The sequence below is a fragment of the Heteronotia binoei genome, chromosome 21, assembly GCF_032191835.1.
Source record: "Heteronotia binoei isolate CCM8104 ecotype False Entrance Well chromosome 21, APGP_CSIRO_Hbin_v1, whole genome shotgun sequence".
Lineage (NCBI taxonomy): Eukaryota > Metazoa > Chordata > Lepidosauria > Squamata > Gekkonidae > Heteronotia > Heteronotia binoei.
Genome location: NC_083243.1, coordinates 158,829,426 through 158,847,575, shown reverse-complemented (window position 1 = coordinate 158,847,575; position 18,150 = coordinate 158,829,426). Strand labels below are relative to the sequence as shown.

Sequence of the window (18,150 nt, the reverse complement as noted above, 5' to 3'; positions counted from 1 at the left end):
ACAGTCCTCCATATAGCTCCCATCAGAAGTATTAGGAAACAGTTCTCAACTTTGTTTGTTTTTGTTTAAACTAGAATTGAAATACCTGATCGATGATTGACATTCTCCAGACTTTTTGGCTCTTCTGAATAGAAATCTAGAAAACAGCCAAAAATTTTCATTTTAGACATTTCTGAAAATGATGTTAATATCCTTCTGTAATCATTTTCCATAGTAAAAAGGTAAAGGTAGTCCCCTGTGCAAGCACCAGTTGTTTCCAAATCTGGGGTGACGTTTTCACAGCAGACTTTTTACGGGGTGGTTTGCCATTGCCTTACCTAGTCATCTACACTTTCCCCCCAGAAAGCTGGGTACTCATTTTACCGACCTCGGAAGGATGGAAAGCTGAGTCAACTTGGAGCCAGCTACCTGAACCCAGCTTCTGCTGGGGTCCAACTCAGCTCATGAGTTTACCACTCTGCGCCATGGGGCTCTGGGAGTAGTCTATCTGGGCCTAAAGACCTTAATGGAAAATCTACTCCAGATTTTCCATACAACTTTGTCTGAGCTGCAATGTATTTCAATGGAGTAGAACTCAAGTAGTTTCAACTTCCAGTGTTTGTACGGTCAATTGAAGCTGTTGCTTGCTGGAGTTGTCTCCTTGCAAATAAAGGGTTCATGCTTTGAACCAGCTTGTTTCTGATGAATGGACCTGAGAACTGGTGCCTAGTGAGTACTCTTACCCGGGGGTTGTTTTGTAGAAAAATATGTGGTGGAGCTCATCCAGGGATTGTTAAACAGCTGCAATACTATTCAATGGACAAGGAGGTGGAACTCTCAGAAGGAGGAGGAGGAACTCTCAGAAAGGTTCAGGAGCTTGCTCCTGTGAGCTCCCACTGAATCTGAGGCCTGCTTTTACCTGTGAATCTACAGCCAGAGGGGGCTATTACACTGAAGAGACATTGCCAATCTGAGTAGACCCTGGGGGTGTGTGTGAAAAGTTTGCAACCCCAGCCATTTCATGTTTTCCTAGGCTCAGATCATTTTATATTTTTGGTTATATTTTTAATTTCTGTTGTGATCCTTGTGCTTTTTCTTGATGTTTTATTTTTAAAACCGCATTGCCAAATTCCACTATTTCACCACCTTCCAATTTTAAACAAAATATTGCAAGAGTTTTAAGCATGCTTGTATTTTAAGTTAAAAAGTAATATCTTCAATTGTGTTTAGCTGTATCCTTTATAAAGTTTATATCTCTGCTGCCTGGCATTACATTTTATGACATGCATGGCCTGGCCCCACAAACTCCAATATATGTCACATCCAGCCCTCATAACAAATGAGTTTGACACTCCTGTTCTTCAGTGCTTTGGGGAACAGAAAAGAAGTGTTATGCAATAAATTGATACAAACACAAAGGGTAACAGATGTGTTATCTTGAGACCACCATGGAAAGTGAGGAATAAATATTTAAAGCAAACAATCAAATGTCATTAGTCTGTATCCATCCATCCACACATTCATAAGGGCACTCTTAAGAGCAATTTCTGCTAATTACTTTCCGAAGTACAAAACCCAATTTTGCCTCTTTGCTGTTCCTAAGGGTCCTATGATTTGTCAGACTAGGATCTGGGAGACCCAGGCCTGAATCTGCACTCTTTCATGGAAGTTTACTGGATGACCTTTGGTCAGTCACACACACTCTCAGCCTAACCTACCTCAGAGGGTTGTTATAGGGATAGAAGAGAGAAGAGGAAAACAATGTAAGCCACTTGGGTCCCCCACTGGTGAGAAAGATGAGGTATAAATTAAGTAAATCAAGAATAAATAAAATGGATGAGGTGGTTGGATGCAGGCAAATAACTATATATTTGTAATGGAAAGGTAATCACAACCTTTTGTATATCTTGGTGTTCTGTGTACCTTGGAATGGCAAGAAATTTCTAATTTCCCAGTTAACAAAATACTGCAGTTTGAGAACTAGGAAAACATTATTTATTTGCAACAGAATAGTGAACTTGAGGAAAAACTGGACTTCCTGCAAGGAGTGAATAATAATTGTACTTCCTTGAAAAAGGACTAAAATAATTCAGTGATGGCTGGGTTATTTTTATACTAAAACAATTGTCTCAAAAAGCTGTAGAGTTTTTTTTCTCACAATTATTGTGATACGAGTTCCATGGAATTCACTACTTATGTCACAGTAATTCCTTGAGCATAGGTTGTCATATAGATTTATTTGTGGGTCTAGGGAGGATAGAAGGGCAATGCAGTGGAAGAAACCTTCCAGAAACCATGTTTGGATAAAATATATGGCCACAGCTTTATCGACTACAGTCAAAAGGAGCATTGGCTCAGCATGGGGACAGATTCAAACATCGGACAACCTGCCTACCATCTAATAACACCCCCACAGTCCACCTGCTGGGGAATAAAACCATGGAGTGATAAGATCCAAGATCCATGTGAGCACCAGTTTCTGCATGGTCCCTTTGCCATTTGGTGGTGGAAGGCAGCCAGCAGCTCTCAAGCTGGGCATGACTCCACCTCCAAGTCCCACTTAAGGAGTCCCCAAAACAGGGAAGATGAGCACACCAGCACATCCTCTCCCCACAAAGGATTAATCCCAATGCCAAAAACTAACCAAGCTGTGACAATGAAATAGCATAAAACAGCAGAACATGATAAACACGATGAAGAAACCAGAACAACCTATTGCATAAAAACTGCAACAGGGAGGGAAGGATGGGAAAAGCTGAGGACCTGAAAAGTGAGCGAGCCAGCTGGAGAATGAATTTTTAAAGGCAGTGGGCAACACCCCCACTTCCACTTCAGCTGGTCTCACTCACACAGTCTGCAGGCAGCACTAGGTCGCATGCCATGCTTCCATTGCTTCACCCACCTTCCAGGCAGCAGTGAGCATCTCCTGGTAAGTTGAGGCCATATTTCAGGCTTTTAAAAAACTTAAATTTATTAATCCAATTTTTAAATGGCCAGTTAAAGTTTCAAATCAGAGATCTGAAATAAGCAAGATGCTAACAAGCCCTTACCACACCTGTTGCTTTCCTCTCATGTTACATGAAATAAAAAATAGGGCCAGCTTATTTTGGAACAGCAAAGAGAGGAATGCCAAGGAATATATTTCTCTGTTCACTAATGCTGTTTGGTAAGGGTAGCTGTTGTAGCAAGTTCTACATATATGAGAAGAAAAGCTCACCTAAATCAGGCCATTCATGACTCCTTCTTCCTGAAGGAAAAGATATATTTCAGAGATTTTTGTAACAATATCTGGCATATCAAAACACCTTTTTAAAAACTGCTGAACCCTGTCACTGAATTGTAAACTATATCATCTGAACACATCTAAAAAGCAGCAACATTTTCTAAAAAATCAGGGGAAAGAGGGAAAATACTCATGGATGTTACGATTTCAAATGCGACATATCCTTTGCATATCATCTGGATGTCTTTTTTGTAGCTCAGTCCTAGCCCCAACATATGTCCGTTCTATGCCTATTACACTCATGTCCACACACATGTTATGTCTAGGGATGGGCATAAACCGTTTGTAAACTGAAGTTTGTGGCAGGTCAATCGGCAAGACTTTCAAGCAGTTCTTGGAGGTTTGTGCTGGGCTGTGAATGGCTACATTTCCAGAGAGACTGTTTCTGCTCAAATAAAATGTTTACCAAACTTCAAAGCATTTGGGGGAGGGGGCAGAAGTCTCCACCCTGAAGGCATTGTTGTCAGTTTCAAACTAGTCATCTCAGTTTCAAGAGGGCTCCCCCCACCCTTTGCAGCATTCTTTTGCATTCACTTCCCATTTTCTTGCACAGAGCTTGCAAAATTCCATGTCCTCTTGCTTGAATTTGTGACTCTCTGCTTTAAGATCAATTCTTTTAAGCTTGCCATGCCAGTTCTGCTGGATTCTGCTGAGCATTCTGTACATTGTACTGGTTCTGCTGGGCTTGCAAAACTGCCCCCCTCCCAAGATTGTGATTGAGCTGGCATTGCCACATTAGCACTGGATTCTGCTGGGCACTAGTACATTGCACTGATTCTTCTGAGCTTCCAATCCTCTTTTCTTAGAGTTCCATTCTGTGCTAGGTATCAGCTCCATTGAGTTTCTACTGCAGAAATTCTCTGGTTTGACCTTATTCCTGTTGGGTTTTTTGCCACAAGGGCACTGGTTCTGCTGGGCTTGCGGAAAAGCCCCCCCTTCAGTTTCTACTGCAGAGATTCTCAGGGACTTTGAGTCTGTTCTGTTGGGCTTCTATTACTCTTGCTTTTCTTGTCCTCCATTGGAAACAATGGAGGATGGGGGTATCTTCTTTGGTGGGCATAACTTGGACCCCATAAATCCAATCCTCACCAAACTTTGAGGGCAGGTAGAGGAAAGTCAGCTGGAGATCCTCTGCAAGTTTGGTGTTTCTAGCACATCAAGGGACTGTTCACAAACCCCACAAACTAGACTGGTTCATTTAGCTCTTAAAAGTGGCTCACTAAATGGGCATGCCATAAACCACAAACCAAAATGAACCTCATTTTCCTGATTTGTGCCCATCTGTAGTTTTCTCTTTGAAGGAGAGATCAATATGACTTGAAGGCTTGAAACAAGCATTTTATAATTTATATATTATCTCACAATCATTAGATTCTGAAAATGGTATCTAGCAATGATTCCAAAGGAAAAACATTATTTTTGTCTATGGGCCAGTTTCAAATGTAATGACTCATCAGTGATTACCACTGTAAAGTCCTCACTGCTGCTTATGTGTGGGAAATAGCATATCAAGTCCTATCTCTCCTGCATACTGATCCAATTTCATGCAGCATTAGCTTGCGAGAATATGCTTCCTCCTAAGGCCATACAATATGGACGTGCTTATTCTGAAGGACCTATTTGGAAAACTACTCCCATAATGGTGCACCAAAAGCCAACATGAGTTCACTCTTTTATGCACCATCTGCCTTCCCATGATGACCATCCCAGCAGAAGCTGCTGAAAGTTATAGTAAGTTGACTGAAGAATGCAGATGTTATATGCAGTGAGGACTGTGAAGAGAGGACTTTACTGTTGCTAAATTTGTGTACTGCCTAATGGTTGAGTCTTTTAGTATGGGAATAGGATGATTGCTGCTCTCCTGTGGCTTCATCCCATGTTGCTATGGTAATATTACAGCAGGAGCAATGAGGTGGGAAGTGCTGGCCCCATGGTTACTTCCCTCAAAATGACAATGGTCACTCCTACTTGATCTCTCTCATTCCACCATTTTCACAGCTTAGGGTTGCCAGCCCCCCTTCCCCCATGGAAGCAGGACTTCCCTTCCACCAGGCCCTGCCCCCTGCTGCTGATCAGCTGGCTGGTGGAGGGACTTACCAGGAAAAAGAGGAAAGCACAGGCAATGTTGCTGGTGATGTGAGGATGTCACTTCCAGTACACACATACGTGACATCCAGTGTTCCCTCTAAGCTGAGTTAGTGTGAACTAGCTCACAGTTTTTTAGCCTCTGGCTCACAAATTTTTGTCTTAGCTCAGAAAAAAATGGCCCCAGAGCAAACTAATTTATGCAGCAGCTCACAACTTTAATGCCAGTAGCTCATAAAGTAGTATTTTTGCTCACAAGACTCCACAGCTTTAGAGGAAGTACTGGTGACATCCTCATGTCTGTCACGCCTAGGGTGACACTCTGGTATTTGGGCAAAAACTTTATTGTAGAAGTCATTTTTCCCATAGAATTTTTGCTCAAATACCAGAGTATCACCATGCTTACACATGATGATGTCATTTCTGTTGCACATCAGAAGTGACATAGACATGTTGCTGATAATGTCACATGAGCCTCGCTCCTGCTCCTGGTAAGTCCTCCCCCATCCTCTGCTGGTTGCCATATGTAAAAGTCCAGGTAAAGGCAACTGTACTACTCCTGTCCTCTAAGAACCAATTGTTATTAAATATGCATAGGTTACCTCTTTGTAGCACCATCTGTGTTTGAACAATCTGTTTTGATAATGATGCCTCTCTGTGAAAATCTGCAAAATAAATGAGGAAAACAAATAGAGAAAACTAGTATTAAAAAATCTGAAAATGGTTATCATTTGCCAAATGTGTTAGAAATTATTAGGATTTTTTAAAGTGAAATAATTGCTTAGAGTTTGTTTACATAGTGTGCCTAGATGATATTAATGAAATATGATGGTTGTTCTTGAATTATCCTAAGAGTTGTTGCCAATAAATAAATCTTGGCTACAATCCTATAGATGTAAAAGCCAAGTGGTACTGGTGATGACTCACTTACCGTCCCTTTGACTAAGCTGTTATCATTCAATCCCTCCAGCTCCAGGACAGATGTGGATTGGGCCTCTGGGGATTTCCATCTTGCCAGGACCTCAGTGGCTATTGCTAGGCAACAATAGTATTCCAAACTTGAGTCTGTCAGTAAAAGGCAGGGGGAGGCCCTTTCCAGACCTATTTTGGCCTTTGATGGAGAATTCATTGGAGCCAGTCTTGACTAGGCTTGACAGCTCCAGGTTGGGAAATTCCTGGAGATTTGAGGGGTGGAGCCTGGAGGAGGGGTGGGACCTCAGACAGGTACAATGCCATAGACTCCACCCTCAAAACCAGCCATTTTCTCCTGGGGAACTATTTTTGCCAATCTTCAGATGGGGGCTGGAGATCACTCAGCATTCCAGCTGCTCTCCAGATGGCAGAGATCACTTCCCTTTGAGAAAAGGGTTGTTTTGCAGGGTGGACTCTGTGTCATTATACCCTGCCGAGGTCTCTTCCCTCCTGCTTTGGTTCATGCTATGGAGAAAGACTGCACTTTTCCTAGGTAGAGGTTGCAGAGAGTGGGGAAGAGATGGAATGCTGAAGTCAGTTCAGTTCCTCTACAAAAAATAGCTGCCTTGAGGCACATACTCTATGGTATACAATAACACAACCATGCCAGGCCAAAAAAAACAGATCACACCACAAGCACATACTGATGCTAAACACCACAAGGCCAAATACAACAGGAAAGGTGGCAACAATGTACTGCAGACAAAAGGAATGCTGAGCTTCAGTGTCTGTGTGATCGTTGTCATGCTATGATGCCATAGCAAGTTGATGCTGAGTGCCCAAGGTCAAGGCATTTGCCCAGAGCCTCTTTCTAGAGCTCATATTTATTCCCACAACAGGCCTTATTCTTAGTAAAACATAAGTAAAAATGTAATTACAAGCAAAAATAACTCTGGCTACTTATAGTTTGTTACTATTTTGTGACGAAATGTAGTCCTTTATAACAATGTCTCAATATAAGATAGCTCAGTGCTCTGGAACCCTTAAAGTGACCATGCAAAACATATGTGGAGAGATGGAGAGGTTTGAGCTGAAGCAGTAATGGAGCAGGAAACAGCAGTGGATCTCCAGATGTGAATGCAAGGCAACAGTAGCTGTTTATCAGCTGAACAGAAGAGAGGTAATAATAATGCTGCAATAATAGAAGAAGCTGAATTTGCAAAAGTATTCCGTTCCATGCAGGGAGTACCTCTAATTCATTGATGTAATAAATATGAGAATCCCATCCTGTATTAAATCTGACTCTCCTGCATTTCAGAAAGGCTATTCAGGTTCAATCTGTATGCTTATTTCTTATGGCTTTGCATATGATAGTAGTTTCTATCACTGATAAAATCTGTCAGCTATTCACCCACTGGTAGGAAATTTTTATCAGTTAAATGCAGAGTATTTCTATAAGAAGGCTCTGAAAACTGCACCCAACAAATCAATATTTCACCCAGCAAATACTTCCTGGTAGCTAAGCCAAATGACTGTAACAATAAATGTATTGTGAAATACTTCATCAATTACAGTATGTCTATTGTTTCAGCTTTCTTCTGACAATAAATAATGTGCATTTTATGTTTGATTCTTGCAACAGCACCCATAAAAAACTGCCTGATGTAGACATGTTGGCTGATATCAGAGATTCCCTCCAGTTCCCATTTTGTGTTGACTCATGTCAACATTCTTGTGAAACTAGACAGTATCATGACACAAGATTATGTAGTGGGCTCGTAGGCTTGCAGTACTTCAAAGACGAAAAGTTTTGTAGATTAGCCATGTTCACATGTTACAGTGAACACATTTCTCTCCTGCTGTACATGTGTGCATCTGCTTGTAATAAAGAGCCAATGTGTGCTCAGTTTACAAATGAAGCTGGGAGCAATACCTGGATAAATGTGGGGTTTGTATCACATGTTCATCAGCACATTGATTGTAATATGAGAATTACTCAGTGCGTAAAGTGTACACAGTATAAGGGTTGCATGTGTGTTTACCATAACTTGTGAATAAGGCTCATGTCTAAGCATGATGGCATGGCGGCTACAACATATTGGAACCTTTTGGACAACCCAGTACCACATACTGCCTTAGACTGTGCCAAAAATATCCACTGTCACTTAATTAGTAAGTCATAGAAATACTTTTTAAATGGCCAGGGAACCTCTTTCCTCTGATTTCAGAATGTTAATGTGAGGGATTGAGAAACAGTTTGTAGCATCTGAATTGAGAAAGACAAAGGACGCTTTCACACAGTGACTGTTTGCAAGTGGATTATGCTATCCTTACACAGTAAAAATCCAGCTGCAAAGCGTGTTATTTAGTGTGTGTGAATGCACCCACAGTGATGCATAGTGTTGTGAGTGTAGTTGAACTGAATGCTGGGGGAGGGGGGGGGTGCTGGAAAGCTGAGGTGGGATCATTGTTCCCATATAGGAATCTATTGCTTCTAATATGCTCTGCTGCTGTAGTTTAAAACAAATATATAAAAGCTAGGGCTTATGGGAAATCACAGTGGGGGTGGCACAGTTGAGAAATAGCATCCACTCCTCAAAAATCTCTCCTTCTGGTATTCTCTAACCTTTCACTCCTGTATTTTTCCTTTAAGTGCCTCAACTGCTGCCACTGTTCTATGTTCTCCAGAGCATATTTAGCCCTCCTTAGCAAGTCTGACAACCTCTCTTTCTTTTGGTTATTTCTCAAAATTATATTTTTCTGAAGATTCCAGAAGAGCCAGTTTGGTGTAGTGGTTAAGTATATGGACTCTTATCTGGGAGAGCCAGGTTTGATCCCCCACTCCTCCACTTGCAGCTGCTAGAATGGCCTTGGGTCAGCCATAGCTCTGGCAGAGGTTGTCCTTGAAAGGGCAGCTTCTGTCAGAACTCTTTCAGCCCCACCCACCTCACAGAGTGTCTGTTGTGGGGGGGGGGAAGATATAGGAGACTGTAAACCGCTCTGAGTCTCTGATTCAGAGAGAAGGGCAGGGTATAAATCTGCAGTCTTCGTCTTTTTCTTCTTCCTTCTGTGTGTGTTCGCGTGATCTGATTTTACTGTTTCTGTTGTTTACACAGCTAGCCAGTTTAATATTAAATGTAATATTAATTGTGGCTCCCGGGTGGGGACTGCGTCTCGTGGCATTGCTGTCCTCATGGTCAGCAGTGCTGGAGTGCTGGACCAGTTGGGACCCTGATATTGTCCCTTATCGTCCTGCTTGGGTTGGGCTTGACTTGTGTGAACAGGATATGGACCTGGCATGCGTGACTGCGACCTGGGTATGTGATGGAGAGAAGGTAGCCCTCTCCCAAGTAGCCCCCCCAGGATACTCAGTCTTTCACCAGTCACAGACTAGCGAGCGGGGGGGGGAGGAGTGGCACTATTCATACGGGAGGCTTACTCCTTCCGGGCACTGCCGACGCCAGAGATTGACGGCATTGAATGTTCGGGTTTGAAGTGGGATGTAGGAGAGGGTTTGGCTGCTGTAGTGGGATGTAGGAGAGGATCTGGCTGCTGTACCAATCGCCTAACGCACCAGCCAGCGCCTTACCATCCCTGATGGAGACCACAACAGGATGGGCGTTGGAACATCCAAGGCTTTTAATCCTAGGCGATTTCAACGTCCATGCCGATGACACGAACTCCAATCGGGTGACAGACCTAGTGTTATCCATGGCTACGTTAGGTCTCTCTCAATTTGTAGCTACACCCACACATCAGGCTGGGCACATGCTGGATTAGATCTTTGCGTCGGGGGTTACAGTGACCCGAATTACTGCTGACGCAGCGCCATGGTCGGACCACTATGTCCTGAAGGCCTGTATGGATGTACCACCCCAAACCCGTTTAGGCGTTTTAGCTCGCCCAAGGAATCTAATATGGTTCCAGGGGGAACTGTGAGATTCCTGGCCCCCTGGCGACTCGCTCGATGACATGGTTGAGCTATGGCAAAATCGGCTCACCATGGTCATTGATGAGATTGCTCCTTGGCGCACTCTGCGCCCCTGCTCAAAGATGGCACCATGGTACAACACAGATTTGCGATTAATGAAACGGAGGCTCAGACGACTGGAGAGGCAATGGCGGCGGACTCACGACGAAGCAACCAGAACATCTTATAGAGAGTATATGAGATCCTTTGAGATGGCAGTTAAAGCCACAAAGTTTACTTTGCGTCCAAGATTGCATCCGCGAATTCACGCCCGGCACAATTATTTAGTATTATTCGGACTCTTACAACTCTGCCACAAGGCAGACCAAATCATAGGGAATTGGAGATTGGCTGTGAGGCCTTTGCAACATTTTTCATGGATAAAGTCTCATTGCTCCGCTGCGACCTCCCTGCCACAATTGAAACAGTAAGTGAGCTCGAGGCTCTGTGCCTGTTTTCTGGATCAGCTCTAGACAGTTTTACAACACTCAGCTTGGAGGAAGTTGACTGTATGCCCAACATGTGATTTGGACCCTTGCCCATCCTGGCTGATTAAAGCATGCCGGATGGAGCTTCAATATCCTGTGCGGGATATTATAAATAGGTCCCTTTCAGATGGGCTTTTTCCAGAGCCTCTCAAAGAGGCAACAGTCCAGCCCCTCTAGAAAAAACCAACACTAGATCCAGCCAAATTGGCACACTACCAGCCGGTCTTGAATTTACCCTTTTTGGTTAAAATTATCGAGAGGGCAGTAGTGCTGCAGTTGCAGAGTTTTCTGGAGGACGCTTCCATTCTAGACCCACACCAGTCTGTCTTTCGCCCGGGCCATGGGATGGAAATGGTGCTGGTCGCCTTAGTGGATGATCTCCACCGACAACTGGATTGAGGCGGATCAAGAGTACTGTTGTTGTTGGACCTGTCGGCGGCGTTCAACATGGTTGACCACCGGTTGCTGGTTCACCGCCTCGCCGACGCGGGAATCCAGGGGTTGGCCTTGCAATGACTTTCCTCTTTCCTCTGTGGTCGGGGACAAAGGGTGGCGATCGGGGGAGAATCGTCCCAGAGCCATCCTCTTAATTGTGGGGTGCCTCAGGGGGCGGTGCTCTCCCTGATGCTATTTAATATCTATATGTGCCCCCTCGCCCAGATTGTCCAGAGAATTGGACTGGGTTGCCATCAGTACGCTGGTGACACCCAGCTCTATCTGCTGATGGCCGACCTGCCTCTGCCTCAGAAAATCTGGTCCTGGCGCTACAAGCCATGGCGGGGTGGCTCAGGTTGAGTCATCTGAAGCTGAGTCTGACTAAGACAGAAATCCTTTGTCTGAGCCGCGGTGGCCTGGGAAGGGAAATCCCTCTACCAGCTTTTGATGGGGTACCACTGATATCGGCGCCCAAAGTCAAGAGCTTGGGGATGCTACTGGAGCCCACAATTGGCTATGAAGGCCCAGATAGCAGCCACTGCGAGATCTGCCTTTTTCCACCTTAGGCGGGCACGACAGTTAGTCCCCTTCCTAGAGCACAGCGACTTAGCAACAGTGATTCATGCAACGATCACCTTGAGACTAGACTACTGTAATGACCTCTACATGGGGCTGCCCATGTCCCGAATCTGGAAGCTGCAAATGGTGCAGAATGCAGCAGCCACGCTGCTATTGGGTCTCCCTATTCAGGACCATATACAGCGGGGGCTGTGGAGACTGCACTGGCTGCCAATAGTATTCCGGATTTGCTACAAGGTGCTGGTCATCACCTTTAAAGCCCTATATGGCCGAGGACCTGCCTACCTTAAGGACTGTCTCTCCACGTATATTCCCCAGAGGGTACTCAGATCTGGATCACAAAATCTATTAGCAATCCCCAGGCCAAGGGAGGTGAGATTGAAGGTTACTAGAGAAAAAGCCTTCTCTATTGCGGCCCCCCCACTGGTGGAACCAACTCCCAGACGATGTTAGAGCCTTGCGGGACCTTGCCCAGTTCCACAAGGCCTGCAAAACAACATTATTTCGAATGGCCTTCAACCAAAGTACATAGATGCCCAACACCACTGAATGTATGGCATGAATTTTAGCACCAAAACTGTTGTTTTTAAAATTGTATTAATAATTTCAAATTGTAAACTGTTTTAACTTTATAATTGATTTATTATTGTAATTGTTTTTCTTGTTTTCTTGTTGATATTACAATGTTGTTAGCCGCCCTGAGCCTGCTTTGGCGGGGAGGGTGGGATATACATATGAAAAATAAATAAATAAATAAATGATCATACAAATGTCTTTTTTCTTCCCCAAAGTCAGTAACAATATGAGGAAGCACATTTGGTGTAGTGGTTAAGTGTGTGGACTCTTATCTGGGAGAACCGGGTTTGATTCCCCACTCCTCCACTTGCACCTGCTGGAATGGCCTTGGGTTAGCCATAGCCCTGGCAGAGGTTGTCCTTGAAAGGGAGGCTGCTGTGAGAGCCCTCTCCAGCCCCACCCACCTCACAGGGTGTCTGTTGTGGGGGAGGAAGGTAAAGGAGATTGTGAGCCTCTCTGAGACTCTTCGGAGTGGAGGGCGGGATATAAATCCAATATCTTCTTCATCTTCAATTCAACTGGCAAAACTGCTTGGTATTAAATCGCCTTTCTCCCTCCATTTAGGCCCTAATTTGGAAGTATTTTCTTTTTATAAAAATGCTGGGAAGATTCATTCACAGATCTCCCAGAGCGATGATTTATTTGCTGAATTGTAAGCAGCGTGATAAAGGATTTTGGTTTTTGCAGAACTCTGGTCAAGAGGCCTGAGTAACAAAAAATCTTGACTAGGCCTCTCTTGGCTGCATAAGCACTTTCTCACAGAGATTATTGGTAAGTAACCTTCAAAGCAAACTGCTTGCACCTGGGTGAAGCCTGGTACCATCCTTAACAGGCCTTCTTAATTGGCAAATGCCATACAGCTGAGAAAACAGTCTCAGACACTAGGAAGCAAGGTCACCATCAGCAGCACGTGATCTCGTTTCCTAGTAATGAGGGGAAAAGTTATATCACCTCCTGGATTGTGACTAGCTCCCTGGCCCAGAGGTAATGAGAATCCTTTTCTATAAGTTACCTAACCTTTTGTCTAGGCGCTAGCTGGGAGACCACTTGGCAAGCCAATATGTCAGTGGAAGATCAGCTCAGTTGCTATTCCTATGGCTAAGCCACTAAGGCCTTACCTTGTCTCTGAGAAGCAGAGTTGAATGCTGAATCTAACACCTGCTTGGAATGTTGTGGTAACTATCAGCTATTAAGTTCAGTTATGCTGGACAAGTCAGTTTACTGTTTTCTTCCTTCACATGCCATGTCTTCTAAAGTATCTTTGCATGTTTAATAAAACACTGTTTAAAAGATTTTAAAATCTGGTGTGGATCCTTGTCTCTTATTGCCTGGAAAGCTAAATCCAGAAGTCTCAGACTGCTCGGTCATGGTTAGTGTTTAGTTTGGAAACTCAGAATTGCAAGCCAACCTTGCAGGACTTTTTGGAATAATTCCAGAAATAAAACCTCAGAGGTTTTTCCCTTTACTCTGAGCTGTTGGGAATGACCTCAAAGGATCTTGTGGCAGCTACTGTTTTAGCCTGGAAGAGGACTTAGCTTCTCTTTATGACCTTTGTAACTTGTTCTGTCTTGACCCTGAAACTGGATTTCTGCTCTTCCTGGGCTTGGGAGAATAGAAATCCATGGCAACTGTGAATGTGATTTTTTGATGTTTGTTAAACATAAATTGGGAAGGTGGCATGGCATTGCCTGATCTTGTGCAATCTTGGAACCTAAGTACCTGGAAGGGAGAACATCAAGGAAGGTCTGCTGAGGAAGGCAATGGCAAACAGAGAATCCTCTGCTTCTCACTTGCCTTGAAAATCCCTTGCTGGGTCACCATAATTTGGCTATGACTTGATGGCACTTGTGTACATAAACATAAATTAGCATTTTTCCTACAAAGGCACATGCAACATTTCATGCATCCGATGAAATGGGCTCTAATCAACAAATTCTTATGGCACAATAAATATAGTGCTACATCAGCTCTATCAGTTCTTACTTTTCAGCATTTCTACCTTGCATGCTGGAAGAGCATGTTACTTATGATCTTCTCAATTTACACAACTATTAGTCTATATGAACAGGACAAAAGGTATATTTTCCAGCTTCAGCAGGCACAATTAAAGATGGAGGTTTGTTGCAGGTATGCATTTGTATATAGCAACACCTGAAAATTAATTTGTTGGCCTATTCACACAAAATTGTGCCTTCAGGTTTTATTAGGTGCGCCTATAGATTGGTGTTACCTTCCAAAGAATCAACAGAAAGAATATGGCATGGAGTAACCCCGTAGGGACATTGCTTCATAAGCTATTGGGCATGCAGAAATAGTAATGTGGTCCTTAGGATCCTGGCCCATTTTTTTCACAATGTGACAAACACCATAAGCACACTTAGTCATTCTACAAAGTCCATGTAGTTAATATGGAAAAAATGGCCAGGTGGTTGTGGGGGGGGGGGGAGGAAACCAAGGACTTAATTTTTATCAATGGGAGTCATTAATAGAGGTAAAGAGGTGAAACATATATTTCAGCTGCAGTTGCCTATTTATTTCTCTTATTATTTCTTATTTTATTAGGCCCACCAGGCCTAACTACTTGTGTCTGTATTTGAGCTACTGAAATACTACAGGTGCGGTGCTAGTGTAATAACATGATTTGTTGATTTTGGCATTGCCCTATCTTTAGTACTTATCTTCTGTTGTGGTAAGCCTTAGGTTAACATAGAAAAGGTCTATTTTAATTTGTATTTCAATTGTGCAGAAGTATATCCCCTTTGCAAGTGATCAGCACTGCTAAAGATGGGAGCACTGAACCACATGGATGTGACTGAAAAGCATCACATCCTGATTTAGGTGGAGGTTAAACCAATTTACAGCAGTCTTTTATATGTGTGTCCTCAACTGGATGAAGAATTTTCACTGCCAACAGGAATTTTCACTGCCAATTAGGATTCTCCATCCTAATCCAACAGCTGTGGCTGAGAATGTGTAGCTCTTTTTACAATCCTAAAATCCATCTAGCCAGGGCTTTTTTTATAGCAGTAACTCCTTTGCATATTAGGCCACACACTCCTGATGTAGCAAGTCCTCCAAGAGCTTACAGTAAGCCCTATAACAAGAGCCCCGTAAACTCTTGGCTACATCAGGGGTGTGTGGCCTAATATGCAAAAGAGATCCTGCTACAAACTTGGAGAGCATTTTGAGGAGAGTGGTCAGATGCTATGCTGAAAATTTGGTGATTCTACCTCAAAAAACAGCCCCTCCAGAGCCCCAGATACCTCCAGATCAATTCTCCATTATACCCTATGGGAATCGATCTCCATAGGGAATAATGAAGTGCCCAGCAGACATTTCCCTCCCCCCACCATTTCTCTGAAGCGGGGGAGGGCCTGCTCCCACCTGGGGATTGGCATCTCAGCTCATGAGCTGCTGAACTTCCAACTTCTTCAAAGTAACACAGTGCAACCAAAGGTTCAAGTTTACCTTTCCTATGCAAATGACCTCTGAAAAGTTTGTGAAACCAACAGAGGGTCTGGGCTGCTTTCCCAGTCACTGGGAGCAGCCATGTTGTTCTCCCTGCTCCCCCACCCCCATTCAGCCTTAAAGACACAGACACACCATCCCAAGAGGAAGCCTTTCCAAGTGAGTCTGAAGCCTCCGGAGGTGGAAAGGCACATGGTGGCTGTGGGGGTGGGGTTTCCTGCCATCGGCCAGCGGGAAGTAGCTTGGGAAAGTGGGAGAACCCCCGCTGGGACCTGGGGATTGGCAAGCCTAGTTTTCAGTCTTTTCCCATGCATTATGTTGGATAGGAGCCATAGGGTTAGATTCAACAATCTGTCATGGAAAGCACTCTTGGCTGTAGATCTTCCCTGCTTTCCCATCCTTAATAACCTTGATAACTGCTGCTCTGAGTTCTAGTCATCTCTTTCAGACATCAACCATCTGCTGCCTTCCATCTTACTTCTTGTTAGTGGGAGGCTGGAGTGTGTGTGTGTGGGGGGAGTGAATTAGATGTTATAGTTTTTAGTAGGTTGCTGTTTGGGTGTGATAAATTGTATAGTTGGTTTCTGTTATCAACAGCAGTTGTTAAGGGCTCCTACAATCAACTTTGCTTGGGATGGGAAGTCCAAAACTTCAGTTGTGTTGTAAGGAGTTAAGGAATTAAGGCAACGTGCAGGCAGGAAGCTGGATTTATTTTTTCTTGGAGGCCAACATGGGCAATCCTCCAACAGGGCAATCCCCATCCCAGAGATCTCTGGCATTGATTGTGTAAGCCTAGTGTGGTATACTGAGAAAAGTGTTACTATCTTGCTGGTGTATTGATTGCCTAGTGCACCAGCTGATACCTTGCTGAACCTGATGGAGACAGTGGCTGAGTAGGCCTTGAAGCATCCCAGAACAATAGGTCTGGGGGATTTCCAGGGCTCTTTTTCTAGCAGGAGCTCCTCTGCATATTAGGCCACACACCCCTGATGTAGCCAGTCCTCCAAGAGCTTAGAAGGCTCTCAGTACAGGGTCTACTGTAAACTCCAGGATGATTGGCTGCATCAGGAGGGAGAAGAGCTCCTGCTAGAAAGAGAGCCCTGGGGATTTCAATGTCCATGCAGACACTTCTTCTTCTCCTTCACAGGCATAGGACCTAGCAGCATCCATGACAACACTATGTCTCTCCCAAGTTGTATTGTTTCCCTTAGATCAAGCAGGCCACACACTAGATTAGCTCCTTGGTATACCTTGGAGCTAAGAGAGATGAAATGGGAGCTTAGACAACTAGATTGAGCTTGGTAATGTACTGAGACAAGGCTATAAGTACATGCTATAATGTTTATGAGATCCTATAAGATTGCAATGAAGTTCCTGGGGAGGGACGGTGGCTCAGTGGTAGAGCATCTGCTTGGGAAGCAGAAGGTCCCAGGTTCAATCCCTGGCATCTCCAAAAAAGGGTCCAGGTAAATAGGTAGGGTGGCCATAATGTCTGAAGGCCAGCCAGGGACACCTGGGGGGGGGGGAAGGTAGGGGTGTGCGCGCGCGAAGCGCGTGCTCTGCCAGAAACAGGAAGTGATGTCACTTCCGGTGATGTCACTTCCGGCGATGTCATGCCACCGCCGGAAACAGGAAGTGACATCACTTCCTGTGACATCATTTCCCCCGCGCCACCTGCCGGAAACAGGAAGTGACGTCACTTCCGGTGATGTCATGCCACCGCCAGAAACAGGAAGTGACATCACTTCCTGTGACATCATTTCCCCCAAATGCCACTGCCGGAAACAGGAAGTGACTTCACAGCACTTCCTGTGACGTCCCCAAAAATCCCCCAAATATCACCGCCGGAAACACCAAGATTATTTATAGAGAGGGAAAGGGGGAAATAAAGTTAAATAAAACTCTTTTTTTACTTTTTTCAACGTGAGAAGACTAGAGAGAACGGGTTCCATGCTGAGAAGCCAGACAGATTCCAGTGAGATTCCAGGGGAAGTTCTCCAAGAGAGTTATGCCTACACTATTAGTACAGTGTAGTGAAGCAGAATTACAGAAATCCTGACTGTCATTTGGAATAAAAAGAGAGCCATCTCTTAGAACGGGATGGTGGTGCAAATGTAAAAAGGAGCTCCTTTGATGTATCACTACTGCATTTTTACATGCAAAACTGGTATGAACCTCTCTCTGGGTGCACACTACTTACATACAACTCTCTATCACAGATCTGTAGGAAAAACAGTATGCTAAGACACTAGGGTCAGGTTCCCTGCATAAGAACATAAGAGAAGCCACGTTGGATCAGGCCAGTGGCCCCTCCAGTCCAACACTCTGTGTCACATAAGAACATAAGAGAAGCCATGTTGGATCAGGCCAGTGGA

At 44.2% G+C, this 18,150-nt stretch overlaps 1 protein-coding gene across 1 annotated transcript in view; it reads right to left on the bottom strand.

Annotated features, from left to right (window-relative positions):
* MUC6 (mucin 6, oligomeric mucus/gel-forming) overlaps positions 1–466 on the bottom strand; it is an 88,434-nt gene extending 87,968 nt beyond the window's left edge. The window contains exons 1-2 of the mRNA XM_060262402.1: positions 454–466; positions 86–136 (exon numbers count right to left, since the gene is read on the bottom strand). Coding sequence (XP_060118385.1) covers positions 86–136; positions 454–466 — 64 coding nt within the window. The remainder of the gene's footprint in view (positions 1–85; positions 137–453) is intronic.
* Between the last annotated feature and the right edge of the window lie 17,684 nt (positions 467–18,150).